Genomic DNA, 14501 nt, shown 5'->3' on the forward strand with positions numbered 1-14501 from the left:
AGCACAAACACACTCTCCCTGACACTCCGCTGATCTCCCCTGTGTGGGTGCCATTTTAAACCCAGGAATTGGAATACACTCAACCTACTTCCTAGACCTACATCAACACAGAAAAAGATGGAACAACAATAATTGGCTCTTGAGATGGTCAAGATCAATTTAAACAAGTGGCAGCTACTTTCCTAAAACACTCACACCTCGTTGATCTGCATTGAAGAAGGTCTAAATAAAGATTTGCTTTACTAATGAGCTACATTAGTGTTTTTGAGGACAGGCAGTGACGTGGGACAGCCAGAGCTTCATGTTATCCAGGCGGGGCTAGGATGAGATCAGCATTCAGAGTGACCTGCCTGGGCTTCACAGGGAAACAGCCATGGACTTAATATAGCAAGTGCTAAAATGCAGGGACATTTTTACTTGCAGGCCAAAATATGTCATTGTTTTTGTCAGTGTGGGCATAATTGTTGATTGTGTTTATTTGTGTGTGTGTGGGTGTGTGCGTGTGTGTGTGTTGGGGTGTACACTTACAATTTTAAGTGTAGCTAGCTAGTACAGGGATATTTCTGCTGGCTGTAGACAAAAAGACACCTTCTCCACATGTGGTCGAGGGGACGTAGGGACAAAGGGACAGGCTGCCTCAATGTGGGGTTGTGAATTTGTCAATGTTCCATTGCGGTTGTTTCTGCAGCATGCTGATAATTACATTGCACACAATGACACATGGCTGCACAAACAAATTGACAGAAGGCTACCAAAATTGATTGGAAAAAAAGAGAAAAATAGGCACACTCCTGGAAACATCAACACCCAATTAAACACACACACACACACACACACACACACAGCCCATGTTTGCACACACAAAGACTCACACACTGAACTCACTGCCGGTAGCAAGTGCATAAACACAGAAGACCTCTCCTGCATTCCACACATTTCTGCCTATCACTCAAGGACATGTTTATCCAGCTCAAGCTCCTCTAAATGGCTGGCTGGAGGGAGGGGTGAGGGGAGGGAGGAGGGATGGGCGGGGGGTGAGGGGAGGGAGGAGGGATGGGCGGGTGGTTCAGGTGTTTAGGAACAGCTGGTATTAGAATGCAAATAAAGACGGGAATCAGAGGGAGAGGGGGAAAATAATAAATTAGAGAAAGCACGCAACACACACACAATGAAGTTATCGGATTAAAAAATAAATATTATTACTACACATGTAGAAGTGGATCTTGGAGACGTGTGGAATGATTGATTGGAGTTTACATTATGAGTATATATATAAAAAAAAACAATTGGATCGGTGAATTAACACATTGGCTCGGAGATTGGTACCGTTGGTGCTGTACAACCCACACAATTGGTAAGAGGACAGTAAACACAGAAGGCACACTAGTCGTTGACATACACACAACACCCAGTAACTGGGAAATCAAGGGACCCAACATACACATGGGTCTAACAGAAAACAAGAGCCCCCTGGCTGTTTATGTAAATTGGACATACAATGTTAAGGAAATCCGTATTGCACTAAAGGGACAATAGCAATGGTTAAAGACCAACGCTACGGAGGATAGACTGAATTTAAATGTTGGGGATCTTTGGCCTAAAATAATGGAAATGAGGGTCACCCTATGGCCTAACTGTGCTCTTGGGCATCAGGCCTAGTATCTTCCAACATAAAAGACACTCCTGAATTTTGTTCTTTCTACGTTCTGAAAGGAATACCTTAAACGTATTGTCGCCTACAACTGGGCAGAATAATGAACATATACTATAACCTTATTCTATGCTTTGGCACCCCCTGCAGGACAATAAATACCCCTCAGCACAATCGTAGCCATTTTATTAAACTACCGTTACCAATGACCAATTCTTTACTTATTCTTTTTAAAACATTAACACCTACGCAAGTGTAAAAAAGTGTTTAACTTCAGAAACAAAAAGAAAGATATCGCTATAGGAAACGGCAACGGTTGCCACGTCTAGAGACGATCTAATGCAGTGATATGAAGAGGCCTTTAGATGGCACTGCTGCACCTAAACAAGTTGAATACATGACCCAATTGGTTCAACATAGAAATTCCCTACTCCAGTAAGTCAACGTTTTATTCACCGGGAAACACGCCGATCATAATTTACCTCGACAGCTAGTGTTGGTTCAATTTCAGTGCCTTTCAACTGCGTCTACCTTTTGTTCATGTCAAGGTTTGTAATAAACAACGGTATAGGATTATGCAGCTCAACATCTTGAGAACCAATTCAGGAGCTTGATATTAACCCGATAGCCAGAGAATTTAGATTTGGTCTAGGTTGAATCAGGCCCAGAGACCTGAACACAGACTGATTATAACTGTTATAAATTCATTTCCTCTGATACTTTCAAATTCCCTATCTTTCCAGGGACTAAAAGTCTAAGCAAGGTCCAACCTTTCCCAATTCTGAAGCTTAACAGACCTTGTAGCGCACCAAGTTTACCACCCAAGTTTCATTTCGATCACTTCTTGGAACAATGGTGATTCAAGAGACAGACAAAAACAGGGATTTACTTTCTCCAAAATGATTTATTTAAACAACAGCAGGAACAACAACCGCAGCTGCAGGGACAACAACAGGTTTCTTGTTTGCGGCTGCAACCTGTGAAAAAACCCGCAAACAGTTAAACGCAGTTTACATGTCAAATAGAAAACATCTTTCAGTAACAATGCATTATCCCTGGTTTGTGCAGCAAAAAGAAAAGCAATACTGTGATGTGGCCTTCTCACATATTGCTCATTAGCATGTGTAAACAACCTGAGCACAAGTGCCATACGGCAGCATGCCAAGCATGAAATGTTGTTCTTGTGGTTGCCCCTTTACCCTTGCTTCAGCACACCGCCTACTCTCCTCCTCTGATTGGAGACAACTGTCCTTTCCAGTTCACTCTCGTTAGCCCCTTCTTGGACAGCAGGAGGTCAGAAGACCATTTTTACAAGCTGCCCCACACACTGCTCTGTATAGGTCTCCACAAAACCGTTAAATGGCGTGTTCAGGGACAGTACCACTGAATTTAATGCCAGGCTTTGACCAGGCTTTTTGCAGACATTCCCTTGACAGACAAGTGGCTGTATCAAAGCACCAGTATAATGTTTTAATCGGACCCGCTTCAGGGCACCACTGAGTGGGTCTGCGTTTCAGATAAAAACTACGAGCATGCTGCTGACACAGCCCGGCAGGGAAAAAACAACCATGGCTGCGCTCGCAAGAACTAGAGATGTCACTCATTTCTGCAGGGATCCGATATTGATGTATTATTCAAGTCCCACCGCAGGCAGAGCTGCTTTCGACAGTAACTACATGGGCCGACCACTATGTTCCTTCCCATCTTTTCAATTAAGGTACACTGGCAGGGCTGTCCAGGGACTGGTTCTGTTAGGACATAGGGGGCCATGTCACTGATATAGCAGGCCTCACAGAGCTGGTTTAGCTGGAGGTTAAGGGCCGGGGGGCCAGGCCTTGCTTCCATGTACTGTACTAAATATTTCATGGTACAAGTCTCACTCGGGGGGGAAACAAAACAGATTTTATGGTTTTAGGAGGCTTCAATGAGGGATTATTTAATATTTAAGACATGCCTCTACTGCCCCAAATAAAATCAGCATCCCACAATGCAGCATTCTCACGTCAAGACCAAATGCAGTAGCAGGCCAGGTTTCAGGTCTGTCAAGAGCGCTCCTAACAATAACAGCATTTTCTCACCTGGCCAGCAATTCTGTCCAGGTCCCTGGTTCCCTGGGAGGTTACTCTGCGACCGCTGAGGAGATAAAAACAGACATGAAAATTGCAGCCAATTATACGTCTTGAAGATCAATATATAATGGTATTTCTGCAGCACATAAACCTTAGTGTACGTGCGTCATACAAAGACGTTTAAATATACGATGCCTAAGGTAATTGTCTCCCACATAAGAAACCAATTGAAATTCATGCAGGTCATTGATTGGTCTTTCATTTGAAAAGCCACAACATTAAAGAGCTATATCAGCCATTATATTCATGGATATAGTTTTTTGTTCTGTCATGAAATGCTGGCCCTGAATGAAAATCATTCAACTTTTCAATCTTGACCAAGCCATGCAGAAATGTAACCTGGTTAATGTGGCATGAGAGATAAAACTGGATAAAAATGTAACCGTTATCCATCCGTGAACCTCACCCACATAGTTTGAATAAGTTAGTTGTTTCCTTCGTTGTGGAAACAATGGACAGTTTGAATGAACTACTTTAATTTTGCAGACTGGTGCACAACTGATGCACCTATAATCCAGCATTAGCTGTTGGGCCAGTAGCAAACCTGCCAAATGAGGGGAGTGAATTAGCCCTTACAAAACCACAAATCTCCAGACCCATCCTTCAATATCTGTGGTGACACCATGCCTTGATGGACTAGTTACATGGGAATGCATGAGGCGTGTACATCCCTGATGTCTTTCGGACGGTCAGAACCCACGATAGTCAATACTTCTAGGATGTCTAGAGCTTTGAGTCAGAGCTAGCAATAGTGGTGGATGAGAGGTGGAAAGCCTTCACATATACATAGCACCAGTGAATTGATAAATGAGTAGTCAACATGATACAGCATTTTTTTTTTTTTTAATGATGTATATCGCAACGCTAACCATTCCAAATACAGAATATCAAATCTTCCCATTTGCCTTGACCAACACTTCAACCCATTTCAATGACCGCATACCAAGAAGAGCCACAGACAGTCGTTTTCCATGTGCTCTATACCGCTACTAAAGGAGCTTTGGGGAAGATCATGGCTCAGTTTTTTCTGATCTGATTAAAATCCCACCACGCTGTTAAACAAGTGTCCCAAATGGAAGGAAGCTTCGTCCAACGGGTAGACAATTGCCTCTAGGCTAAACACAAAGAGGGAGATTGCTGTGCGGTTGTAGATTAATACAGTATTATAATAATAGGAACATTGAAATGGGGCTCACCCGTTGGGGTCCTTCTCCACCATCTTGAGCAGCTCGAGGGACTGCAGCACCTTGCGGGCCACATTTTTGGATCCTACGCTGAAGTGGGCAGGACACACTCCGTTCCTCTTGCGACCACCATAGATCTTGGTCATGGAGCCCACACCGGCACCCCCGCGAAGGTACAAGTGACGGACTGTCGATGCTGAGGGAGACCAAAGAAAATAATGTTCAATATGAGCAAGATAGACGGATTATGATGAAAAAATAATTTCCATACAAATAAGCACCGAGTTAGGGATAAGCGGTATTATTCACAAACTAGGTGGATGACAGTTTTTGATTAGCATAAGATTGATGAACTCCTTTAGTGGGGAATAACTACAGCAGAATTATTTGCGTTTTGATACATTGGATATTCCTGGGTACAAAGACAATTTTTTTAATTTAGAAAAAGTGGGAGACAACACGTCTAACGGTAGCTTAAGTTACATTTAACAGTTTAGTCAGTGGAAGGAAGCGATTAGGCGAACAGCATTCCACACACACACCTACTGATCCCATTCCACAATAACCCAGTCCCGATTTTCAATAGAGGAACCCTTGCCAATCTCAAAATCTAATTCTAGACTTTAGCAATTCTAACTTTTGCTATAATTTTTTCAGAAAATATTAAACCATACAAGCTGTTCGTTTCGGAAGACCACCATACGTTAGCAACCATAGCTTGTTATGATAACTTGATTAATTGTTGGCATTAGGTTAAGACGGCAATGCATCCCAATTGGCTATAGTCTTTTCCATTTGACAACCAATAATCGTCTGTTGCCCATTTTCCCCTACATTACAAGATACATTAATATTTGCAATTTCAAATTTGTTTGGCCCGATGGTAAAAAAAAAAAAAAAAAAAACGTAACGCAGGATACTCTAGCAGCAGAAAAACTGTTAGCATCAACAAATCAAGGCTTTGCTGACCAGAGTTGGAGCGTGTGCACTTTGCAGTGCCATCTTCAATAAAAATTGCAAAGTCATTCGATTTTCCACTGAACTTTATGAAAGTCATACTTGATCGGAGACCAATTACAACATATCATCTTCCGTAACCTTGGATTTACTGTCATTTACAGAATTTGGGCCACATCAAGACAGCTTTGGTGTATTCCGCAACCATATCAAAACTCTGACTGGAAACTTGAGTCTATAGTTAGAAAAACTAGCACTTAACACCTAAACGCCACTAGTCATGTTAACAGTGATAATGGGCTTTATTTACCAGCTCTGACGTAGTACCAGTTGTCATCACTGGGGCCCAGTTCCTTGTGCTTGGCCAGTTTAACGAGGTCCACCCAGTCGGGCACCTTCAGTTTTCCTGATCTTGGGAGAGAAGGGAAACTGTTATTTTAGCATAGTGTAAATCTAAGTATGTCCAACAATCGATATGGTGTGGACAGCTTTCTCTCAACAGCCATCACTGTAGCAGCCTGACACTCACTTTTTCAGGAAGGCCGCCAGGGCACGGACGAACTCCTGCTGGTTAACGTCTTTTACTGTGACACCTGGCATCTAAGAGGAACACAATAACACAACTTTAAGTTTTCAAATTATTTGAAAACCAATCTGAAATAATACAACTAAAATGTATTTTCCGATATGCATCGTCTACCCAAAGACAATGTCTAACCAAGGTGGATAGCTAAGCTAGTTAATAAAGGTCTGTATGAATACATGCATGAGATGCATTTAAAGACGCCCATTATATGCATATCTGCCGTCTAGGTCAGGCTTTTATCCATTGGTTGTCGTTCAGTCGAAAATAGCAATAAAGTTTCAAGTAGCAAATTAATTGATATAGTATAAATCCTAGGGAAATACAGAAGCCAATAATTACAACACATGTTAAATGGAGTAAGGTTACGTAGTATTCGTTTCTTACATTCACAACTTGAACATTAGGTATTATTTTTGATTTATGTTGAGCTTGGAGTCTAGTAACTTATAATCACCAAGTGATTCCATTAGTTAGCAGCCATTTTTCTTACATAGCTTTGTATTGGTCTACATATCTATGCAAGCCTTTTTGGAAATCTTTAAATCCTGAGCTAGCCAAAAACAGACCGAAGCCAAGTTTATGATACACTACACAGATTGTAAAAAATATTAATCTGACACTCTGAATACGACTGTAGGTGTAGAAACCGACGTGACCGCATCAAGATAGCGCTGCTAGTGAATTTAGATCGCAAGGGATCCTACTTACACGTGAACTAATCCGGACATTCAACCAATGGGTAGACACGTATGTATCCATTGATATTGAACATTACGATCATTCATTAGTCGCATTAAAGAATTCAGTCCTACTGGGTACCACCCGGTACTCAACGGTGATAATGCGACGCATGTCCGGAGAGATAGCTCAGCTAGCACTCAAAGCATGGCTTTCTTATCTTCCGAATGAGCAAAGTTTGGATTGGAGGTACCTCTAATGACGACCGGATTTCACCCTAAACGTTTACTTTGGCTAAAAAGCCATTTTAACATTAAGCTACAGCTATACCGATATAGTATTTAGCATGTGAGCTAGCAGGCCTCTAATGGAGGGCATGGGCGCAGCCATCGCTATGAGCAGGCATAAGATCGCAGCATGCAAGAAATATGTTTATAAACGCTCATAATCGAGTCTGAGACCGACCGAAAATCACGCTGAGGTTAATCAGCATTTCATTGTTTACCCGGTGATGTTTCGTTGTTGTATAGTAGCGGAATTATCGGGTTTTTTATCAAATATTTAAGGGGATACGAGACATTGGTTTACCTTGCTTGTGGACAGCGCAGGGAAGAGGGTAAAACGGGGTTTCCAACGCGTGTTAACGCGGGCGAATCTCGTCCTTTCACGCGATATGTCAGTGTTGTTTTTTCCACCGATTCCTCTGCTCATCGAAGTAGAAACACTATACACAAACTTAAACAGAACACAGTATTCTTCAATAAAGTATTTGTGTTCTCTGAATTATTATTTGTTCCAAATTGTAATTTACATTTTCAAAATGTTCTCTACTTTATTCAATGTTGAATTCTGAAATGTAATATATAAGTCAATTTTCCAGAGGAGATGAAGAAAAAAATGCAATCTGTTACAAATGTTTTCTTTCCATCAAATGAGAAGTTGGAATGAGGGTACCACAAAAAATTGAGTAGAGTTACATTTGTGGTGTTAATGACGCAGTTCAAGAGAGTGCTCAGAACAATTTATTTTGAATTGATTTAGAGTAGGCCTATACAATTCGATCTATCAACAAATAATCTGGTTTTCCAAACTCCTGCTAAATATTGTTGGCGATGACTATAACAATGTTACGGTTGTTGAGGGCTTTATCGATTGGCCGTGTGCTCGTGTTTGTGTGGAGACATTCACAGGAATAGAATTGCCGGAGAACCCTGTTACATTGGCAATTAATCTGAGACGGATTTACAGAGTCACAGCACAAAGGGTGTTTGGGGATTATGGGCACATAACTGTCAGTCCTATATCCTATAATAAAAATAATGGTCATTTGGACGTATAAAGGAAATCAGTAAAAACAAACAGTTTTAAAATTAGGTTCAAGTTCATTCTTATGGAGAAAAAGAATGCTTTGAAGTTTGATGTCTTTGAGCTTTTATCTTTAAGAGGAAAGCGAATATATATATATATGTATATATATATATATATATACATATATATATATAGAATAGTGGTATGAAGATACATCACATCTTAGACTTACAAACCTGTTAATGGGGGCAACTTGAACCCCACTTGCTAGCAGCTCCCTGTTTTTCCTTATTGTAGGTAACACATCTAATAAAACAAGCCAACTCATTATGTCTTCTTCTCAACTTCATGTGTCATCCTGCATCAGGGAGCATCATGTTCAGAACCTATTTCAGTCCCATCACATGTTCAACAGCTAAGCAAAACGAGAGTGACAAGTAAAGTGAAACCTTTTTCCGGTGAATGTTAACAATCCAATTATTGCAAATATCATACATAAACGAGAACGGTAGCAGCATGCCGCAGGGCTTCACATTTATGTATTGCGTATTTATAGAACATTTCTTCTCTGTCTCCCACAGTCCTCATACTCTTTCCGTGGTGCATACACATGTATGTACATGCATTTATGAACATGTGTATCCATGCATGTATGTGTTTCGTGTGTGTGTGTGTGTGTGTGTGTGTGTGTGTGTGTGTGTGTGTGTGTGTGTGTGTGTGTGTGTGTGTGTGTGTGTGTGTGTGTGTGTGTGTCCCTTACTTACTTAGCCTGCCTGGCAGAGTTGTTGCCCTTTGCACACCCTCTGACGAAAAGGGCAGGTGTCCTCCTACGTTAACACAATTGATATGTTTGCAGAGACAAATAATGAAGATAGTGAGGGCAGGGGATGGCTGGATAAGAGGAGAGCTATTGCTTTCTATTTTTTATGTGAGTTGATTCTGTCAGCAGGCACAGGGATGAGATAGAAGTGGGAGTCAGAGAGAGAGACGGAGGGAGGGAGAGGGGGAGAGAGAGAGAGAGAGAGAGAGAGAGAGAGAGAGAGAGAGAGAGAGAGAGAGAGAGAGAGAGAGAGAGAGAGAGAGAGAGAGAGAAAGAGAGAGAGAGAGAGAGAGAGAGAGAGAGAGAGAGAGAGAGAGAGAGAGAGAGAGAGAGATCCTAACTGGGGCAGAGAAGGAGGGGGACAGTAAGACAGCCAGACCGAGGACATATCTCCCAGCGTTGTATAAACTGCCTCCACCACCAACAGCATCTTCTTCGTCCTCGTCCATCTTTATCAAGTACGTTTGACACAACGTCAGACTCCCAGGTGAGCTCCACATGTGGGGGTGGGGGTTAGGGGGGGACAGACGGACAGGCCTCAACTCAGTAGGGAGGTGACCCTTGGACCTGTGTGAAAGAGGTTTGGACCCTCAGTAGCGGTTGCGTTGCACATCTTGGCACATGATTGATTCATTAGATGAGTAATGTCACAGAGTGATCAGCTATCAATTCAAATTGAAAATCCAACTCGAGCCGGACTAAATAGTGTTAATCATTGCAGTAAATTAGTTTAGATAAGGGTCTTTAAGTGGCAGGACAGCGGAAGTGTGCGGTGTGACTGATTATGCAGAGTAAGCGCTATAAAGAAGATATTACAGCTGGTCGGGATCATTATAGAAAACTGACGCTCATCAGTGGGTGATCCGAAAAGGTCAAAGAAATTATTTATAAATGACAGGCAGCATATTTGAGCAGAAAATCGGCTATTTCAATATTCATAGTCTCGGCTCATGTTAAGCTGTTTTTCCCCCATGAATTTGATTAAATATCCTGCCATTCATATTTGAATGCATGCATTTGCAGGTATAAATTGCTCAACGCGGCCTTGAAATGTTTCTCCATTGTTATATCGATGGTTTTTATTTTTGGAGCATGAATGTACATTTGAATATGTGTGTATGAATGTGGGGCCAAAGGGAGATTAGAGAAGCAAACTAACTGCATGTCAGAGAGGGTAACAATCTATAGAGAGAAAGAGATAGAGGGCAAGATCGGGAGAGAGACACAGGGGGAGGGATGGGGGAGGAGAGAAAGAGAGAGAAGGGAGAGAAAGGAAGAGACGTGTTAAAATACAGAGTGAGAGGGAGAGAGAGACAGTCACAGGAAAGAGGGAGAGAAACAGTGGGGAGAGCAAGAAAGAGTGGGAGAGAGACAAAGCACATGTTAACGGAGTGCTTGCCACCCAGCCCGGCGCTTATTCACTGTGTTTGCATGGTGCTCACATCCTCTGTGGGGGAGTAGTGTCAAGCCTGTGCTGGCCTGACCTTTTCACTTTGCAGGCAAGTTTACAGCTCTCCAATACCTCACAACATCTAACACCAGCTCGCCTGCCTGTCTCTCTCTCTCTCTCTCTCTCTCTCTCTCTCTCTCTCTCTCTCTCTCTCTCTCTCTCTCTCTCTCTCTCTCTCTCTCTCTCTCCCTCTCTCACCATCTCTGCATCTCCCTTGCTCACAAGCTATTCTACTATTCTGTCGAAATCCCAGACGTTTGTCTCAAATACTTGTCTGCCTCCTACCTATTTTTATTATATTTTTTCCCTGTGATCCTATTTGTATTCACTCTATTCTCTCTCGCTCGCTCTGTCTGACTGCGTCTCTGGACAATGCGAGTTAGTCTCTTGGGGTAACCAGTGATGGAGGAGTCAATTGGAAACAGGGAATGGCTTGCAGTGGAAGTGGGAATGGATGTGGATGTGACAGGATTTGCAAAAGGCCCCGTAACCCCTTTCCTCATAGATTTTCTTGCTATTTCATGAGCAGTAATAACCATTTGAAAACATATTTATCGTTGCTTGCTATCATTGTGTGTCTCTGTATGTATGTGTGTGTGTGTCTGTGCTTTTTTCCGAGTGTGTGCTTGTATACACATGGGACCATGTGTGTGTGTGTGTGCGTGTGTGGGGGGGGGTGTGTGTGAGTGTATGTGTGTGTGAGTGGGTTTGTGTGCATGTGAGTGTATGTTTATGCGAGTGTGTTTGTGTGTGTGTGTGTGTGTGTGTGTGCATGTGTGTGTGTGTGTTTTTTTGTGATGTGTGCATGTGTGAGTGTACGAGTGTGTGTGTGTGTGTGTGTGTGTGTGTGTGTGTGTGTGTGTGTGTGTGTGTGTGTGTGTGTGTGTGTGTGTGTGTGTGTGTGTGTGTGTGTGTGTGTGTGTGTGTGTGTGTTATTGTCTCCCTCTCTCTCCCCCCCTAGACATGGAATACACCTGGCTCTACTCCCTGTGCCAGTGCCTCCTCTCTGTCTCTTTGATCGTGGTGAGCGTGAGGTTGTGCATGGCCCTGGCCGGCTCCGGCTCAGAGGCCCGGTCCCGGGACGCAGCCAGGGGCTCCGGCCACTACAAGGGCATTGTCTCCTCCAGCCTCCGCCTCTGCCTGGGCTGGGTGGGCGCACTTGGAGGCGCACTGGAGGTGCCTGCGTTTGTGCTGCTGGACATGCGCTCCCCGCGCTGCCTGTACACGTGCATGATCCTGGTGTGCTGCCCTCTGCTGGCCAGGCAGTTCACCGTGTGCCTGCTGCTGCTGCTCAGCCTGGACGGCCACCTGCAGCAGCGCCTGGCCGGCCGGTGAGCCAAGGGGGAGGAGGGGGATGTCGGTTGGTGTTGTTGTGGTTGTTGTTGTTGTTGTTGTTGTTGTTGTTGTTGTTGAATTGACACAAATCCTTAACCAAAGTCAACCAATGTGTTTTGTTAGTTTTCAATGCTACAGCTATGATTGTTCTGACTCTATTAGATGTATTGAGAGCTTCAATCAATCCGTTCTATTAGAGTTGGCCAATTCGTATATGCAGGATTGAAAACGAATGATTGTCTTCAGGCTTTGTGAGCAGTGAAGGGCTTGGTGAAGTGCTCATTGGCCTATAACTGTGAAATCTCATAATTTGTGCTAGTGGTTTCTCAGGGAATTCGTAAAATGCTAAATGTGAGCTTGCATGACCTGCAGTGCACTTAAAAGCATTAAAGAAGTGGAAATCAATGCAAGGCAAAGCAAAATGAGGGCAACAGATGCGTCAGAGAGCCATATGGATCATTGCTACATCAAAATAAGTCTGGTATTTAAAGTCTTTAGGGCTCTTCATCACATACAAATAGCCAAAGTCATGCCATAGGAGTTTTATTAATGCTGGTTTAGCTACTAAGGTTAAGGGCGCTGGCGAGAGAGTGAGAGAGAGAAAAAAAGAGAAAGAGGAAGAGAGAGAGAGAGTAGACATAAATAGGTCTGAAGATGTGTGAGTCCTTAATCCTAAAGCTTTCTGCAGAAGGCAGTTAATGCACATGTCAGAGGTGCATGCCTTGTATTATAACATCCTAATTGATTCCATAACTTTCCACTTTTCTTAGCTAATGAACAGTATACTCTAATGTGCGCTGGGCCTCAAGGCCACTGCCCCAGCCAATTAGACACAGCATGCACTAATGTGTGGTCATTTCTCCGTCCTTTCGCGTCCGTTTAGGTCACTCTCAAGGACACATACCTGTTCAGCTAATGAGCACAGTCCCATCATAGGTTTGAAGTCGCAGTCTAAGATCACTGATTCGAAAACAAATAATTTATACTTTCTTAGAGACAGAAATACAGCCAGAATTATGTGAGAGTGCATTAGAACATTAGCCAGGTTTTCTTTCATTAGCAGAAAAAGAAATGCGATGGGTCATGCCTTGAGCCCTCAAGGTAATAATTACAAAAGGAAAGAAATAATCTTTCAAGGAAGGCACAAAAAAAACACAATATCTTTCAGATTGTCGCAGTACAATTTCATAAATGCCATGTTTCACACCAATTATGGACCTTTGGTTGCCTTGTTTTTCATAACTGATTTCATTTCGTACAGCTTATTCAGAAATCAATGTTACTAATAATGATAGGATCAACCATGTCTTGTGTTGGCCAGGTATTCCCTGGTGGTCACCCGTCGACGGGCCCTGTGTGTGGTTCTGCTGTGCTGGATGGGCTCAGTGGTGTTCTCCTTCTCCCAGTTGATGGGATCAGACATGCTGTACACCTGGAGCGGTGCAGCCGATCCAGAAGGGGGCACGTCCGGTCTGGGTCTGGGGGACAACCGGACCTCCTCCCTGTCCCCTAATACTCCTCTTCCTCAATCCACTCCCAAGCCTCCCAGGTACCCCCTTAATTACCTGGTGATAGGGAAGGACCTACCGTACGGAGGTTTCTTATCCAAGGTCTACATGGAGGACTTGAGTAACTTCTCCTACGCAGAGATCCACGGTAGCCACTTTGGGGTCTGTGGCCCAGACACCGTCTTCAGCCCCCAGTTCCTGGTGTATGTCCACGGTGTGACCACCTTCCTGCTTCCCTTCTTAGGGCTGCTCTCCATTTACCTGGACCTCCTGTGCACCAGGCGCAGACAGATCCACTTCTATCCATCAGAACCAACCGAAGGCGACCTATCTCTTGCCCATTCCCTGGCTCTGTCCCTGCTCCTCCTGGTTCTGCTCTGTCTGCCCCTCCACACCACCCACCTACTGTGGCTCCTTCGTCCAGACACCAGGAGCCACACTTGGGCTTACCCTGTGGCAAAGTTCCTGTCCCAGTTGTACAGTCTTGTGCCTCCGCTGCTCTTCACTCCCGGTACCAAATGGATGGGAGGTCCTCCGTTTCCTCTAGGTGTGTCGCAGGTATCTGCAGTGGTGGGCCCTTCCAGAGGGAAGGCCCTGGGTATGGCTCTGTGTGACACCATGCAGAGGGCCCCCTGGTGCCAAGACACACACTCCCTGAAGGCCCCCAAACTGGGCCCAGATGTCTGAGCTTGCGCCGGCCCTTGGAAGTATTGTGTCTCCGCTGCTCCACGCAATATGTTATTCATCAATCGGGTGAAAATTTGAATTAGCAGTAATTGTTGGGGTCTTCTATTCTGTGTGCATTAAAGCTGGATCACATAAGAATAAATCTGTAGACCAAATAAAATGTGCTTATTATAATATTCAGTTAACTTTTTGTGTCAACAACTAATTT

General features: G+C 43.6%; 2 protein-coding genes across 2 annotated transcripts; one reads left to right on the forward strand and one right to left on the reverse strand.

Moving 5' to 3' along the window:
• Positions 1-2535: 2535 nt before the first annotated feature.
• On the reverse strand, positions 2536-7812 carry rps19 (ribosomal protein S19). Its single transcript, XM_056602585.1, has 6 exons — positions 7774-7812; positions 6451-6521; positions 6232-6332; positions 4977-5160; positions 3730-3784; positions 2536-2628 (listed from the first exon to the last, which is right to left on the reverse strand). The coding sequence occupies exons 2-6, from the start codon at positions 6519-6521 to the stop codon at positions 2560-2562; spliced, it is 480 nt and encodes a 159-aa protein (XP_056458560.1). The 5' UTR covers positions 7774-7812; the 3' UTR covers positions 2536-2559.
• A 3914-nt stretch (positions 7813-11726) lies between these two features.
• Positions 11727-14293, forward strand: LOC130391719 (uncharacterized). Its single transcript, XM_056601968.1, has 2 exons — positions 11727-12094; positions 13420-14293. The coding sequence occupies exons 1-2, from the start codon at positions 11727-11729 to the stop codon at positions 14291-14293; spliced, it is 1242 nt and encodes a 413-aa protein (XP_056457943.1).
• The last annotated feature ends 208 nt before the right edge of the window (positions 14294-14501 follow it).

Source organism: Gadus chalcogrammus, chromosome 11, assembly GCF_026213295.1.
Source record: "Gadus chalcogrammus isolate NIFS_2021 chromosome 11, NIFS_Gcha_1.0, whole genome shotgun sequence".
NCBI classification, from domain to species: domain Eukaryota; kingdom Metazoa; phylum Chordata; class Actinopteri; order Gadiformes; family Gadidae; genus Gadus; species Gadus chalcogrammus.

Coding starts and splice junctions, on each gene's coding strand:
- rps19 (XM_056602585.1), bottom strand. CDS start 6,521: ATGCCAGGTGTCACAGTAAAAGACGTTAACCAGCAGGAGTTCGTCCGT. Junction 5,161..6,231: donor CTGGTACTACGTCAGAGCTG/GTAAATAAAGCC, acceptor GGTCTCCCTCAG/CATCGACAGTCCGTCACTTG. Junction 3,785..4,976: donor GTGGAGAAGGACCCCAACGG/GTGAGCCCCATT, acceptor TTATCTCCTCAG/CGGTCGCAGAGTAACCTCCC.
- LOC130391719 (XM_056601968.1), top strand. CDS start 11,727: ATGGAATACACCTGGCTCTACTCCCTGTGCCAGTGCCTCCTCTCTGTC. Junction 12,095..13,419: donor CAGCAGCGCCTGGCCGGCCG/GTGAGCCAAGGG, acceptor TGTGTTGGCCAG/GTATTCCCTGGTGGTCACCC.